This window comes from Brachyhypopomus gauderio, chromosome 10, assembly GCF_052324685.1.
Source record: "Brachyhypopomus gauderio isolate BG-103 chromosome 10, BGAUD_0.2, whole genome shotgun sequence".
Taxonomy (NCBI): Eukaryota; Metazoa; Chordata; class Actinopteri; order Gymnotiformes; family Hypopomidae; genus Brachyhypopomus; species Brachyhypopomus gauderio.
Window position 1 is genome coordinate 24,437,819 of NC_135220.1, and position 15,803 is coordinate 24,453,621.

The 15,803-nt window shown below is 39.5% G+C and overlaps 3 protein-coding genes across 5 annotated transcripts; all 3 read left to right on the top strand.

Moving 5' to 3' along the window:
• The first annotated feature begins 150 nt into the window (after positions 1 to 150).
• Positions 151 to 8,652, top strand: spina (spindlin a). 3 transcript variants are annotated; one of them, XM_077020627.1, is made up of 7 exons: positions 151 to 308; positions 1,196 to 1,287; positions 3,777 to 4,117; positions 4,209 to 4,257; positions 4,626 to 4,876; positions 5,078 to 5,311; positions 5,554 to 8,652. In XM_077020627.1, the coding sequence occupies exons 3-7, from the start codon at positions 4,066 to 4,068 to the stop codon at positions 5,751 to 5,753; spliced, it is 786 nt and encodes a 261-aa protein (XP_076876742.1). In that variant the 5' UTR covers positions 151 to 308; positions 1,196 to 1,287; positions 3,777 to 4,065; the 3' UTR covers positions 5,754 to 8,652. The 3 variants fall into 3 exon arrangements, with proteins under 3 accessions (XP_076876742.1, XP_076876744.1, XP_076876743.1); XM_077020628.1 differs by lacking the exon at positions 151 to 308 and adding an exon at positions 356 to 580; XM_077020629.1 differs by lacking the exon at positions 1,196 to 1,287 and having other exon boundaries at positions 155 to 308.
• Positions 8,653 to 9,967: 1,315 nt separating this feature from the next.
• On the top strand, positions 9,968 to 12,445 carry nxnl2 (nucleoredoxin like 2). The gene is made up of 2 exons (XM_077020631.1): positions 9,968 to 10,603; positions 11,053 to 12,445. The coding sequence occupies exons 1-2, from the start codon at positions 10,302 to 10,304 to the stop codon at positions 11,219 to 11,221; spliced, it is 471 nt and encodes a 156-aa protein (XP_076876746.1). The 5' UTR covers positions 9,968 to 10,301; the 3' UTR covers positions 11,222 to 12,445.
• A 323-nt stretch (positions 12,446 to 12,768) lies between these two features.
• On the top strand, positions 12,769 to 15,664 carry tfpil (tissue factor pathway inhibitor-like). Its single transcript, XM_077020630.1, has 6 exons — positions 12,769 to 12,907; positions 13,496 to 13,690; positions 13,797 to 13,961; positions 14,548 to 14,610; positions 14,752 to 14,830; positions 14,967 to 15,664. The coding sequence occupies exons 1-6, from the start codon at positions 12,829 to 12,831 to the stop codon at positions 15,022 to 15,024; spliced, it is 639 nt and encodes a 212-aa protein (XP_076876745.1). The 5' UTR covers positions 12,769 to 12,828; the 3' UTR covers positions 15,025 to 15,664.
• Positions 15,665 to 15,803: the final 139 nt, after the last annotated feature.

Consider the following 15,803-nt stretch of genomic DNA (forward strand, 5'->3'; position numbering starts at 1 on the left):
GAGGATGACACCCCCCTCCTCCTCCCCTGTCGCAGTGTCTGCGCAAGCACATGCAATTTTGCCCTCAAGTTTAGAGCAGAGGGAAAAGATGGAAAATGTACAATGCCTCACTATTTTGCAGGAAGGTTGGGTTTATTGCGCCAGACGTCTCCAACAGTGTAGCACTATTTAGCCGAGAGAAGGGGAGGGGAAGGTTCGGCCGCAGTTGGGGCCGCCTATGCTCATCAAACGGTGGCTGATTGAGGAGACGGGGGAGAGCAGGAGAGGAATTTTTCCCGTAGCATTCTATAAAATGTACAATAAAAAGGGTAAGCTGATGAATAACGACAAACGTGCAGATGTTTTGGCGCTACGTGAGAAGTGTGGAAGAGACTGCTGGCGAGAGAATAGGTTTTTTCAAGCGTACAGTTGTCGTTGAAGGCTTGATCCAGACATTTCTGTTTTCATTTGAAATGTGTTTCTTGTCAGGCAGGGTACAGTCCCTCCTTTGTTCGGCCGCGACCGCTTCACTGCTCTCCTCTGCTGCGGGGATTGTAAATAATAGTGAGGCAACATGGCTGACATAGCTGTTGCTGGTTAGGTAGGATAGCTGGCTAATGTCTGTGATTTTTAGATAGATATATTAGCTTATGTACAGTTTATCTCCGGCATTGGGCTGTTTCAAATGTGTGACTAACAGTATTTTGGGCCCCCCCTAGAATACCTACAACCTCTGCAGACGAGGTTAGCTAAGGTATTCGTTGGTGCATAGTTAGCTAGCCAACTAGCCAGTGCTCACCATTTGACGAATGTTTGGTGTTAAAATATTGCTAGCCCACGCTAGCGAGAAAGCCAAACAGGCAATTTAAATACTTGTAATAATTATGACATTTAGTCTATGTGCGTTTATAATAGGAAAGAACACAACTGCACCCATTGGCTCTACCACAACGAACTTTCATAGGGAAAATTATTTTAAACGTATCTGGTTCATGTGAGCTAGCTAGCTATCCTAGCAAGTTAGCGAGCTAGCTAATAGCTGGTCATCTAAATTGAATATTTTATTCGTTGGCCTTCTTCTGAAAAATTGCATTTTTACTTTCTCCGTAAGAAGTTACTAATTTAACTTGTGCAAATTAACTGAGACAAATGTTGGACTACAGACATCTTATGAAACGGTGAAGTAACTTGTCAACTTAATGTTCTCTCCCATTAGCCACATTTGCCTTTTGCTGGCAACACTGAAACGCAATCCTGCTAACTGATCTTACTGCATTGTTGAATGTCCTCGCCAATTTGAAATTTAAGGTGAGCGTCTCTTCATTCTTAGATAACTACAGTCAGAAACACCAGCCTGAAACCCTAGGTCAGATTGCACCCTGAAACCATTACATACGATGGAATGAATCATTCGTAGGAAACCATGTTTTGTTTCAAGGGGGCGGGGGTGCCGCGCCAGTTAAATTGTCTCTCACGACAGTCTGCTGAACATTTTGTAGGGCACCTCTACAGGATTAATTGATCAATTACGGCACCGAGTAGGCTTACGAGTAGGCCCTGCTCATAGTGAGAACCTCGTCTAGCATATAATATAGTTAATGTGTGCTTTTGTTCGAAGCCATGATGGATATCTTAAAGAATTTAAAGGATTCACTCAATGAGTCCTTTTTCGTCGTTTGTAAACTGTGGTATAACTTAATATATCGTAGTAATTTAATATGCACTTAAAATATTAGGTATTTATCTTCTAGTGGATTGGCTTTTATGGACTGTTAAACCACATGCCAATAGATAGCACTTATGTCATGGAGTCCATCTGGTGAAGGAAAGAGCGGTTGAAGGTGTACAAATGTTCTTGGAGATAACTAATTGTGGGAGATCAGTTTGTGTATCTGAGTCGGAATCTGCTGTCACCAGATTGTAAAAAGTTTTCCTTTATTCACTTATCTTATTCCAGCATGAAGACCTTGACTATTCACATTCTTGCATTCTATGAATGTGTTCTTACTGATCAATTAGCCCTAACTACCAGCAGCGTAATGACATGCAGAATTGTCTTTGTTCAGATTTAATTTGGAAATGAAATGAGTATAAATAAATGCATGAGAAAGATGTGCCTATCTTTAGTGTCGCTACAGATCTGAGCTTGAGAATCCTGTGCTAAAGCCTCTCAGACAGCTGTTTTGCCTGATTATTGACACCTTTGCATCACCGGTCATGCTTCTTTGGAAACTACTACACAACTGTGGTTGCAGTAGTTCCAGTGAAAATTTGACAGATGCAAGCTTTTCACAGAACCAAAGATAGCTACAACTGATACTAGGATCATGATGCTTCATATTATGTACATTTTCAGTCTTTTATGTCAAATTTGTTCCTTTAATTTGAGTAAATTGGCCTAGTGAAAGTGTTCACTCCAGACCCTAATGCTTTTTTCTTTCTCTGAGAAAGGGCCCTCTGTCCCTAATATGTTCTCTCCCCATCAGAACTGTATTTTTCATACAATACAAGTCATCTGTCTGGTTATGGTATAATTCTTAAGGTTTGATGGTTTGAGCACTGGTGTCGGCACAGGCTAAGTTGTAATGCAAATTTTTACACAGCTGTATTTGATATCACAGTTACGCATGTATTTTGGTATCGCTCATTCAGAATTGAATTGATTCAGAATTGACTTAGAAGATTAAACTATGTGGTCACCATTTTATGATGGTCTATTTTGTGTGATTTGGCAACACAAGGTTACTCTGCACTAGTAATCAAGCGACTTTTAATGTAGAATGATCCTGATGTGTTATGTAATGCCCCCAACTTAGCTGACTAAATTATGTATGTGTCATGTTGATGCTTGTCTGATCCAGTTACTAAGTAACTCTGAATGTTTGTGGCAGCTTTGTAGAGAGAAATAGATGCTGAAAACTAACTAACCCTTTTAGGGTTTTTTTTCACATTATCATATGGTAACAGGCATGTAATCAGTATGTTTTACTATGTTTAAGACTATGTTGATGGTTCTTAAAAGTGAAAATGTGAAATGTAAGCTTCTAAGTTTTCCACAGGCCATAGTTTTGATTTTCATGGTTAATGTTGTCAGATTATTGTGTCAATTGTTAAAAATATGTTGAAAGAATATTTTATCACACCCAAATTGAACACGAGACCTGTTAGCTTGATGGCCATAATTTGTTACCTGAGTCTTTATGCCTGACACAATGAAGGCACGATTTAGCTACAGCCTCTTTGAAAATCAGCCTTGAAGGCACACTATTGATCAATCTCCAAATTATATATGCAATCCACTTGAAGTAATGATTTGGGTCTTAGCAACACATGCATGTGCACAACATTCATATTGGCACAAGGTAGTAAAATGGTCCCATGCAACTTTATAAGATTATATGCCTTCTTTATCAATCTTACCATAAAATGTTTTTTAGCAGTATTGAAAATAGATTGCTTCACAAATGGTATAGGCCTATTGACAAAAATCTAGGCTACTTTATTCCATTTAAAGCAGACATATTTGGAAGGCACTTTCTGTAGCAAATCTCACATTAAAGGAGCTAGGGCACACAAAAACACTGAAATGTACAGTCGAGTTAAGTGTTGCAGTTCCTGTATAAGCATTATGGGTGAAAGACTTTTAGATTAATTGAACCAGTCCAAAAGATGACTAGTTTGACTTGATGGGTCTTGCTGAGTACATCTAGTTATTGAGTTAATTGCCTGATGAAAAGTAAAGTTATTATTTCAGTGTCAAGAAGGATATAATAATTTCTGTTTCATATTCCTCACAGGTTTTTGAAGCCCTTTCCCAAAAGTAAGAGCCTGGACAGCCTTCTGCTGGTCAAGCCCTAGATGGGCTTCCAATGACTCCAATGCCATCTGCTCTAAACCAAGGATCACCCATTCTCTTCTGCTAGTTTTGTACCCCGGGATTATATGACAGCACTTTCCCACGCTGTAATCTGGCCCCCTTTAGTTTGAACCCACCCTCCCCATTTTACCCTTTCGTTCATCAGAAAGGTTACAATTGATATTTTCACCATAGTCCGGTAGCGGGGCTGCTCCCCTACATCCAGATGAATGAAGACCCCATTCGGGAAGAACGCGGGCCAGAGAGCCAGGGCTGATGCAGGTAGAAGTGTTTCTGGTGTGTTCTGGTGTCATTCTGGTTATTGCTATTTTGTGTATGATCTTGGCAATTTTCTGTGATTCTGTTATTTTAGGACACGCTGGTGTGTCTGCAAATATGATGAAGAAAAAGAATTCACACAAGTAAGTTTCAAATACTAGACAATTAACAGAATATTGTAACTGTATTCTTTGCAGAGAACTGCTGTTTTAAGTAGCGATCTAAATATTGTTTAGTAGAACTGTAAATAGTAAAGTAGTAGAATTAGTAGTAGTAGAATTGTTCAGTGTTACTGGTTTTCCCAAGTGATGTTTGAGAGTGAGTGTGTGCAAAAATCTTGATCCACTGTTAAAGTAACTCATGCCTTATGCTGTCAATGACAAGTTTTAGGAGTTCAGTCAGCTATTTTTGCAAACAAATTTCCCCAGCATCAAAAAGTGGCTTTTTACCAGAGTTGCAGCATGGTTTGAGTGCAGTGTGCAGACTGGGCAGTTTCTGTCTGTGTTCACAGGAAACACAAGAGCAGCGTGGGGCCCACCAAGGTGTCCCAGCCCCGGCGGAACATTGTGGGCTGCCGCATCCAGCACATCTGGAAGGAGGGCAGTGGGGCGGCATCCCAGTGGAAGGGCACGGTGTTGGACCAGGTGCCCGTTAACCCCTCGCTCTACCTGATCAAGTACGACGGCTTCGACTGCGTCTACGGGCTAGAGCTGCACAAGGACGAGCGAGTGCAGGGGCTGGAAGTCCTCCCGGACCGTGTAGGTAGGCCTTGTTGGGGTTTTTTTTTTGTTTGCCATTTTCCGTCATTAGATTGTGAATGGCGTCTTGCTCATTGCCCCTGCTACCAATGAGAATCTTCGCGAATGTCTCTTAGTCTTTACGGTAATGAATCTACGGCGCTAGGCCCCTGACCTTGAGCCCGCCCATCTCATGTAACATTCGCCGATCTCTCTGCCCGCACAGCTTCGACACGCATCAGCGACGCCCACCTGGCTGACACCATGATAGGCAAGGCAGTCGAGCACATGTTTGAGACGGAAGAAGGCTCGAAGGATGAGTGGCGGGGCATGGTGCTGGCACGAGCGCCCATCATGAACACGTGGTTCTACATCACTTATGAGAAGGACCCCGTACTCTACATGTACCAGCTCCTCGACGACTACAAGGACGGAGACCTGAGGATCATGCCGGACTCAAGTAAGCTGGCTTTTTGTTCGCTTTGTCCCCATAATGCAGGCACTTTGGTGCAGTCTCATTTTCGACCCTCTGGCCGCTTGTTGTATGTAGTGACTAAAGGCTGCACCTCTGCAGTACCGCTCAAAATTGGGTATTCTCCTGCAGCTAAAAGGCTTGCTAGGGTGGCCCAGCCGCGGTGGCTCTGCAGGAGTCTCGCTTGCCGGTCAGAGTAGTAATGTACTTTTCTCGTGCACCGTTTGCAGACGACTCTCCCCCAGCTGAGCGGGAGCCCGGTGAGGTGGTGGACAGCCTCGTTGGCAAACAGGTGGAGTACGCCAAAGAGGACGGCTCCAAACGGACTGGCATGGTCATCCACCAGGTGGAGGCCAAGCCCTCCGTCTACTTCATCAAGTTCGACGACGACTTTCACATTTATGTGTACGACTTGGTGAAAACGTCGTAGGTGGACACAAGGAAGAGGGGGGAGGGAAGGGGAGAAGGAAAGGAAGTCGATGGAGAGCAGGAGCAGACCGACTTCGGATATGATCCACAAACTCTGCCAAAAGTTCTCGCGGAACGTTTCTTGCACCACCTTCTGGAGGCGTAGCGATGGATATTTCACTGGAGCCTTGGATTGCCACTAGATAAGTGTCTTTTTATTATTTTTCCAGTTGAAGGGATAGCTGTGTTCAACATGATATTCCCTAAGCAAAAGTAGCTTAATGGTTGTCTTTTAGTATTGTTCATTCCTGTTGATTACCAGTGAAGAAAATGAGCAAATATGTTCTCTAGGAAAGGTTGAGGTGGGGATCAGAGTCAGTTCTCTGTCTTTAAGAGTTGACATGTTCTTTGTTTTGAATCAGGGCAGGTTAGACTGACAGAATGGCACTTAGCTCTGGAACTGTCGGTCAGGCGCGTTTTGGCCTTTCTGTGTCGTCCAACGACTCTGTTTCCATTCGCTTTGCAAAGTGACCCCAAGCAGCACCTGGCAGTGGGTACCCCCTTAGAATCATTCACACTTACTAAATTTTAGTCCTCATCTGTTTTAGATGATGCGTATTTGTAATGCACAGGAGTTTCTTGCGTTTCTTGTTCTTTTGATTCTTGTTTTGTTTTTGAATGAGATTCCTTTTCCTTATCACACGATTAAACGCTAATGATTGTTATTAAACGTTTATCTTGATCTCTTGTCATTTGACCTGTGACATTGGAGCACTTGATTATTTGCTTCTGTAAGATATGAGATTAATCAAATTTGGTCACTTATTCGGAATATATTTAGAACCAAGTATGGTTAAACTTTGACTGACTTCATTATATAGGTCTTCATTTGACTGACTTCATTATATAGGTCTTCTGCTGTTACAAAGATGCAGCTTCGTATTTACTGTATTTTAAGTGTATTTACAATTTACATTTACTTTCATTGGTGCATTGATATACATGGGTGAGTTTGTGGAATTGTCTTAATTTTGAAATTTATTTCTTTTTACAATGACAGTTAAAACAGTTTCTGAGGTTATAATACATTTGTAGCGTAGTTTTTGTTTTCAAGAGAACAAGAGAGAAAGCTGGCCAATTAGTTCAACATGCTCCACAAATGTTCTACAACTCCAAGATGCATAACAAAACAAAAAATAAGTCAGTGCAGTAATAATTTAGAGGTAGCTGCATTGCAGTGCATATACAACCTTTTCTGATCTCATTTGATGAGTAAATGATTCTTTCACAATTAACCACCTTAAGATTTTTTTCTCTTTTTTTTCTTTTCTTTTTTTTTACCCCCCTTTCAGCCTTTGTTTAAATATGTCTCGCTGTGAATGCTCATCTGGTTCCAATATTTTTGATTGATTCTTTTCTATGTTCCCAATTGATCTATATGAACAAGATGACCTGAGGGGCCCTCTCTCAGGAATGTTACGATGTTTAAAGTAACACACTCTCATAGCCGCATGTGTTTCTCATTACCTCATGTTCCTCGTTCATGGATGTTCAATCCAGTGCAGGTTCCTTCAGACTTTTGTTTTCAGTAGCGTTCAGCTGTATGTAGAAGCTTCAAGGCCTCTGAGGGGAATGGCTAATATTTTTGCCAAGCGCTCAGAGTGCCACCATGACTTTGTTGTGCATACCAAGCACAAAAAGACCCATTTCTGCCTATAAACAGTTGATCTGACGTCACGTCACTTTTTGTGTGTGCGTGTGTTTCCTGAAGAGGTCTTCAGTTCTCCCACTATTGACCCTGACACCTTAAGGCAGACAGCCTGCTTAGCTTACCAAAAAAGAACCATGTCCGTTAAATCGTTGTGACTCTTATACTGTGGGGGAAGATGTCCTTGGTTATAGCTTGGGACTGTTGTGTTTGATTACTAAAAGGGAGATTGGGCTTTGTAAGAAAATGGCAATGCTTCTCTGTAACTGTTGCAGCTACTTGTACTTACCAAAATTCTTGGTTGATTTTTTTTATTTTACATTTTTTTGTGTGGGGGAGGGGGGTGTCAAGGTAGGATTCTGTCTTATAATCTTATAAGTGGCATATGGACGTGTCATTATGCAAACAGACACCCAGAAAAGACATGTTCGAAGGATTGGCCGTTTATTTACATTTACCTACTGTAGTATTGTACCGTGTTTGATGTCAGGTCGACGTGGGAAATTTAAACAAAAATATGAACGCTAGGCCATTCTTTTTGCATGATATGAGTAGAGATGTAACTGTATGTTAGTGTGATGCATGTGTACCTGTCTTTATTTCATTTATTCGTTCCCTAAAACAAAGTTTATTGTGTTGCTAATTGTGAATTTCTTGGTTTTATTTTTACTTTGCTCCCATTTCTAAAGTAAAAGTATTTTATTTTCTACTATGCTCTATCGGATCAAATGCACTGGTCTTTTATGTGGCGTGCCAAGTAAAGGGTGAGGTACCAGTGTTAGACAGCATTTGAGGGATCATACCTTTTTTTGCCTAGTGCCCCCTGTTCAACAGGACAAAATCATGTGTGTGTGTGTGTGTGTTTGCTTTTGAAGTCCCATAATTAAGACAGTAATAATTGAGAGAGGAAAAGGCCTTACATGCTTGGGACAAAATTGTAAATGCAAGTCTGGGTGTGAAGTGTGTAAGTTTATGCGTGTGTGTGTGAGTATGAAACTTCATACTAATTATCATACATATCTGATTCAACCTTGTACATATGGAATTGGAGAGAAAGAAAAGGTTTTTTTCCTGTTCGTTGCACACTTTAGACTATGTGAAGAGAATGAAAAATGACAAATATGGTCCCTTTGAGATGCTGTTGCTCGTTAATTACTTTGTTCAAAAAAAAAAAAAGAAAATTCAGTGCAATTTGCTGATTGTTGCAGATACATGTATAGTTCAAGTTTCATGTTCTTTCCGTATAGGTAAACGGCTTCTATTGGACCGCTTTTTTTTCTAAACATTGTAGATAGTTCATTTTATTTGCATTTAGAAGTATAAACACATTTTAAAACCTGTTACTTAATTCTGTAAGTAATTTTTATAATTATTATGTAAGTCTATCCTTATAAGATTAAAAAATAAAACTTCATGTGAAACAAGGTGTCTGAATCTTTTTGGGTGGGCTTCCTCCAGTGTACATTTATGATCCTTCATATAATGTAGTGTATAGACTTGGATCCAGCCAGTGTACTCCAACCAAATTCACATCTAGTAAACACACCACTAAATTAGTTAAGCTATAAATATTGAAGGACAAAATGGAAACACTAAAACCTGTTCAGAAATATGTGGGTATGTGCACACATGTGCAGCATTGAGTTTGATTTGAGCTCTGAAAGTGACTACCCTGCTGTATTCCTTTTAATATACAGATACTGAAGCAACAAACAATAACACCCTTGTAAATATATAGAAGTATTTTTTTAAGTAATAAAGGAATAAAAATAACGGAGGCTAATTTTGCTTCCTTGTTTTTCATTCATCTCATGCCGGGTCAAATCCTTTATTGTTTTGTGTGTCTTTCATTTCTTTTACATTTATATGCTGTCTGTCTTTATCCATATTACAAATGAGGCTGTAAAAATCTGGAACAAAATGGGAATCGGAAATGTATGGAAGCCCATTCCTGCCACTTGAAGAAAAAAAAATTCCATATAGTACCTCATAATTATGACTTAATATCTCATAAGTATGACTTAATATCTCAATTATGAGTTAGCATCTCGTTATTATGAGATACTAAGTCATAATGAGATTGTAAGTCATTATTATGATATACCAAGTCAATTATGAGATACTAAGTCATAATTATGTGATTGTAAGTCATTATTATGAGATATTAAGTCATAATTATGAGATACTATATGGACTTTTTTTTCTTCAAGTTGCAGGAATGGGCTTCCATACTAAACCATTGATAAGATTAATCAAAATGAAAACGCGTATGCAACACAGAGAAAAAAAATCAGATACATAATTTCAAAGGCAAAAAATCAGATAAATAATTTCAATGCAAAAAAAATCAGCACTAGAAAAATTCAAAGGAGTTTAAATTGCAATATCTAGTTTGATTCCATACAGAGCGACGTCGCTATTTTAACGTTAGCGTATAGACTGCTATTGAATTTGGCGCGTTAATGTACCAGCGAAACTTGTTAGGGGGTTTTACCCAATCATACAACGAGGTTGCCTACGCGTGCCTTAGAGCTCTCTAAGCGCGCTGATTGGTAGAACCGAACGTCATTTATATGGCCTTAAGGTGGATCTTAGCAAGGTTATATGTCCCTGTAATGAAAGTTTAAGTAGTGATTGCTTAGGCGGTTGTTGATTAAAAAAAACAAGGCACTTTTGGGAAAAGCTTCTGGATATTACTGGCCGATGTACTTATTACAAGATTATTTGGGAACTCGTGTCAGCTCGTGACATTTCGAAGGCTTCATCAGTTTGAGGCTTCGTGCTACAGCTAGGATACTAACGCGTTGATTTGTCTTACCAGGTACCCTGAGTAGGAAAAGGAATTGCTTACCAACATCAATTATGGTGGAGGTTTTTTCGGGACGAACACTCCTTAACAAAGAAGGTGACTTCGTGGACCCAGAAGAAGCTCTTCGTAATAAAGTTGTGGGAATATATTTTTCTGCCGGGTGGTGTCCACCCTGTCGCGACTTCACACCGGTACTTTGTGATTTTTACACAGAGCTGGTGGAGGAGAGTGACCCTCCGGCGCAACTCGAAATAGTTTTTATATCATCTGACAAGTCAGAAGAGGATATGTTAGAGTACTATAATGATATGCACGGAGATTGGCTCGCCCTGCCTTGGACTGACCAGTACAAACAGTAAGTTTGTCTTTTGGTTATTGACGTTTCAGGGTTTAATATAGATTGCCTTTATGCTGCGTACGTGAGTTTTCACAGCTTATTTAAACAATCAACCTTGACATTCTCAAACGTAAACTAGACTAAGCTGCTTTGTAAGCGCTTTAAACAGCAGCTCTTGGAAGACTGAAAGGAGCTACTGTCTCCCAATCTGTCCTGTACAACCCATAAAACCAATCATATTTTTGACAGTACATCAAAGTCAGAGTTCATTTGGAAACGTTCGTTTGCTAAATGGAATATAGTTTTTCAATATTAACAGATTTACCCAAATCTACTAATACTGAGAAGCTTCTTGAATGTGCGCCAGTTACATTTTATGTGCCTTCTCATGATGGTAGAAATTAGTGGACGCAGGACATAGTAGCCTACTAATCTTGTTCCACGTGTCTCTTATTTTTCCCTTTCAGTGAGCTGAAAAAGAGGTTCAGCATCACTGCTGTGCCCAAGCTGGTGATCGTAAAAGAGAACGGGCAGGTGATCACAGACAAAGGCAGGAAGCAAATCCGAGACCAAGGCCTGTCCTGCTTCAGGAGCTGGTTGGAGGTTGCCGAAATCTTCCAGAACTTTAAATGCTAACAACTGCGAAGAGCGCTTCTCCTGCACGGTGCTGCAGTTCAAAGGGCTAGCGAAACTGTGAATTTTGCACTTCTTACTCTATATACATGCTGCTCTACCCAGAAGCTTCAAGGCACTCCTTTTTGAAGAGGCAGGAAAAGTTTTAAATGTCCTTGGTATTTCCATTCGTTGTGTAATATTATGTATTGCTGCTTTTGTGTTTTTATTTTGTCCTTTTTAACGGATAAAAGACTGATACATGTTGCTAAGTTTTCAGAGTGCTGTTTCACGGCTACTTGGGGATTTGCGGCTGTTGTTGTTAAAGGCAGTACCGTTGTGCTCAGGTTTCCCCAGAGGTTCATTAAAACACTGTGATGTATTCCTGAGAGCATTTTTTTTCCACCGCACTTTGCTCCCTAGCCGTCCTCTCTTCTGCTAGTGGTTTGCAAAACATGTACTTAAGCCATTCGGTAATACAAGAACGCTGTTTCAAAAAACAAACAAACGGACCAGGTCTCCTGGGTCTTTAGTGTCTGCTGGCGTTTCTTGCCACGTCGCGCTTTTTGTGCTTGAATACCTCAACCAATCATAACAGGTTTCTGGGGAAATACACGAAACTGCCCTCCATCGCCTGTCAGCATTAATCTCCATTCAGCGCCGTTTCTGAAGGTGATGCGTATATCGGCCTTCCGTTTTTGTTTGTTTGTTTGTTTAGTGAACGGAACGTAGTATGCAGTGCTTGCGTAGGGGACATATCTCGCACGCCATCAAGTCATTCCATGCCTGTCTAATCCAACAGAGGGGGCTATAACAGCAAAATGCAGTACTCAAGCCCATTCGTTAAGTAAACTGGGAATGTACTGGTCTAACATAGGTTTACTGGTGCTGGTTTTATATGAACGCTGTGATGAGGGAGAGCTCGAATTCCTTATATATACAGTTACACTGAATGGCCTAGCATAATTTGGTTATGTGGTATCAGTAATACATTAATAAAGTAACCTGTTATTTACAATCTAATTTAGCTAAAACGTATTTAAGATGTATTATCTTCTGTATAGCACAACATCAAAGCTCTCAAAAATAACCATATACAACGAGTCTAATGAACGTTGTTTCCGGGGCATCTTATCAAGCATTTTGAGCATTGATCCACCTAGTCAGGTAGAATCCTAATTGGCCTACCTCGTTTAGAGGTGGGACCACTGAATGTGTCATAGTGTCATAGTCTCTGTTAGTTTCTGTTGGGTAATAACGGGTGTGGCAGGTTTTTATTACTTCTGCATCAACACAGATTAGAACTGAATATTAGACAGTTCATATTTATCAATACACATTTTGTGCTTTTGATGTAATGCTTCAAAACTAGAAACATTTACATACATTTTGCCTCAGTGACAGACTCAGCAAGGCAAATTTCCGTTGTATGTATTACCTGTATGAGTTGAAGCAAGTTGCTATGACACCCACAGTACATATTCTCATTTTATGACTGAAACTGTGAGATAGCAATACCCGCCCAGACCATAAAACTCCAGAGCTGATAAAAGATAAAAAAAAACAGCATTGAGAGCTTCAGCATATAATACGAACCACTAGTGCACAACGAGGGAAAAAACGGCAAAACCATGGGATACAAAATGACTTCTAAACGATCTTTCCAGCTGCTCAGCTTGGGAATTATATGTGCTGTTGCCTTGGCGTTAGGTGAGGACTTTGGTTACTTTTTCAGTGTAGTTGGACAGAATTATATTCGATCATTTTAACAAATAGCATTTACATGTCACTTAATATTGTGAAAACATGGCCAGTAGGAGAAAAGTGGGCCTACTGGAACCCTTTACTTGAATTATATAGTTTACTTGAGTCAGTTTCGTCTCAACTTATATTTGTCTATATTGTGTTCCGTTGTTATAGTGAAGGAAGATTTTTTTTTTCAGTCTCAAAACATTAATCAAGATTTAAATATGAAGAATATTCCAGGGACGTACTTGCGTGGCTAAAAAGGACCTTTGTTCAAAACTTCCCCTTTTTTGCAAATGTTGTTTATTACACTACAAATGTTACTACTGTTATACAAGTTAGTTAGTACTACTAGTAGTAGTAGTAGTAGTAGTACCTAGTAGTATTGGTTTTGATTAGTCCATTTTGTCACACTGCACAAGATGGTGTTTCTAAGGAAAGATCCTCAGTGTTACTAGAATACTATGAAATAGTATTAATAAATAGTACACCCCAGGTGTTATTTTTAATGGGTTTTAGGTCACATACCTGTATTGTCTTATTTTTCTCCAGATCCAAAATGCAACGAAACTGTAAATGAAGGTACAGGACATGACAAGGTGGTGAGATTTCACTACAACCCACAGTTAGGTTTTTGCAGCCCGTTCTTCTACATGGGAGAGGGTGGGAATGGAAACAGGTTCAAATCCGACCATGACTGCATGGTGTCATGTTCAGCAAAATATCAAGAGTTCTACCCAGATGGAGGTAAAACCCCGACTGTTATACTTTTTAAGGAATCGTAATCGCCCATGATGTCTGCGTGTCCTTCATCAGACTCAGATAAAGGTGGCCCAAATTCTTTTTTTCACAGATGCAGTGTGCACCTTAAATATGGACTCAGGCACCTGTTTTGCCTCAATTATGATGTATTACTATGACATCAAGGAGAAAGACTGCCGCATGTTCCTTTACAGAGGTTGCCAAGGGAACGGGAATCGTTTTGAATCCAGAGAACTTTGCCAAAACAAGTGCCGAGGTCAGCTCGGTTCTTTTCTCCTTTCTTATATTTGTTTCTCTTCTCAGGTTTACATCTTGATTTTTTCTTTTTATGCTTACATTTACTCCTGCCATTTTCATTTCCCTTTTGAGCTCACCTAGATCCCATACAAACCATACAAACTATCCCTCTCTTTTTTCTCTTTTTACAATACATCTCCACATTACCATAAAATGACACACTCACCACAGTATTCCAATCAGTCGTTATCACTGTATTTTAGAGGGCACCAGCTCACCCAAGTCTAATTTAAGTTAATTATTTAACATCACTGTGTCATTATATGACCACATCCGCTTTAAGCTGTTCTGTATTCCTGCACTGTCCACACATTTGGTTTAAGTTTGCTGATATTAATTATATTGTATTAGGTTAAACTAGCTGGAGTACAAAACTCTATATTAATTAAGATAAAGAAAGATCCCAGATTTTATTGCTTCTGTTTTGAATGTTTGTTGTTTCTAAGTTCAAGTTTAGCGCAGTTAATATTGTACTGGTTGTTGTCCAGTAGAGGGCAGCACAACATAATTTTTCAATTTAAATTTCTCACCGTCTTATTATACAGCAAGGTCTGGAAGAATGCTAGGAGCAGAAACTACTAACCCTGATCAACAAACTGTTGACGTGGGTAAGTGTAAAAGGTGGTTTGGCTTATTCACTCATCACATGCGTTCAGTCCTACTCATATGTAACTGAAAATTTTACTTCCTGTTTATCTACAACCTCATTCCATACATAAATAATGGTTTGTGCTTTCCCTCTGTGCCAGGATTGGTCGTTGGTATACTGGGCGGCATTATATTTGCCGTGGCAGTGATCTCTGCTGTCGCGATACTGGTTATCCAGAGGTGAGACTCATAAACTACTCATGCAGTATTGGTAAAAAAAAAGTAGTAGGCCTATTTAATGTCACGTGCAGAACATTAGTTATTGGAATCAAATGATGAACTGCAAAAGTGGTATGTTTTTTTCTTTTATCAACAGGAATAAAAAACGCGCAGGCATGAAGAAAGTGTCCACAAACGAGGTTGAGATGACTTAAAATAAATGCAACGCTTTGGCCTCAGTCGCGTGTCCTGCTCTTCTGTATTGTAGTATTTTTTTCCAATGTTAACTGATATCATATCTGCACAGTAGCAGTCTGTGCAGTTTTTTCACTGATCTAGAAGAAACGTTGTCCGACGATATCCTGTATCTTTGTATTGTATTCTGTAATCATGTGATGTGTTGAGGTTTGGTTAGAGGTTACAGGTATAAAACTGCTACTAGTACGTCATTCTAGTGCACCTCTTTACAGCTAAAACAGACAAGTCCAACAAGTCAAAGTCCAAGGCCAACGTTTTATTTGGAATATACTCTAATGATATTGATTTCCAAAAGGCAAGAAGAATATGGTGATAAAGCTGTTTTAAAACAATAAGAATACCATGTGATAATGCTCTGCTTTTCTTTTTTCGAACAGGAATCAATAATAACGTTAAACCATTAAAACATCTTAGCAAAAATAATTGACCAAAGTATGACATAACAGTGGCCATCTCTGTAAATATTGCGGTGTAGCTGATGTATTGATTTGTTTTTTTGTTTTGTATTTTTTATGATGCAACATCTTCCTGTTTTGTTTATCACCTATAATAGGGTTACATTTGTTTGTTTCACAAAAATAAACATTTTATCAAGTAGTATTGTTTTTATTTTATTCACATTTTACATAGCAAAACATGAATATTTTGCACTCATTTAACAACTGTTTATTAATTCTGGAAGAATGCTTTGTATAGACCTATTGGACGGTATATTAAGGCCTTTCGACGCCCTCAA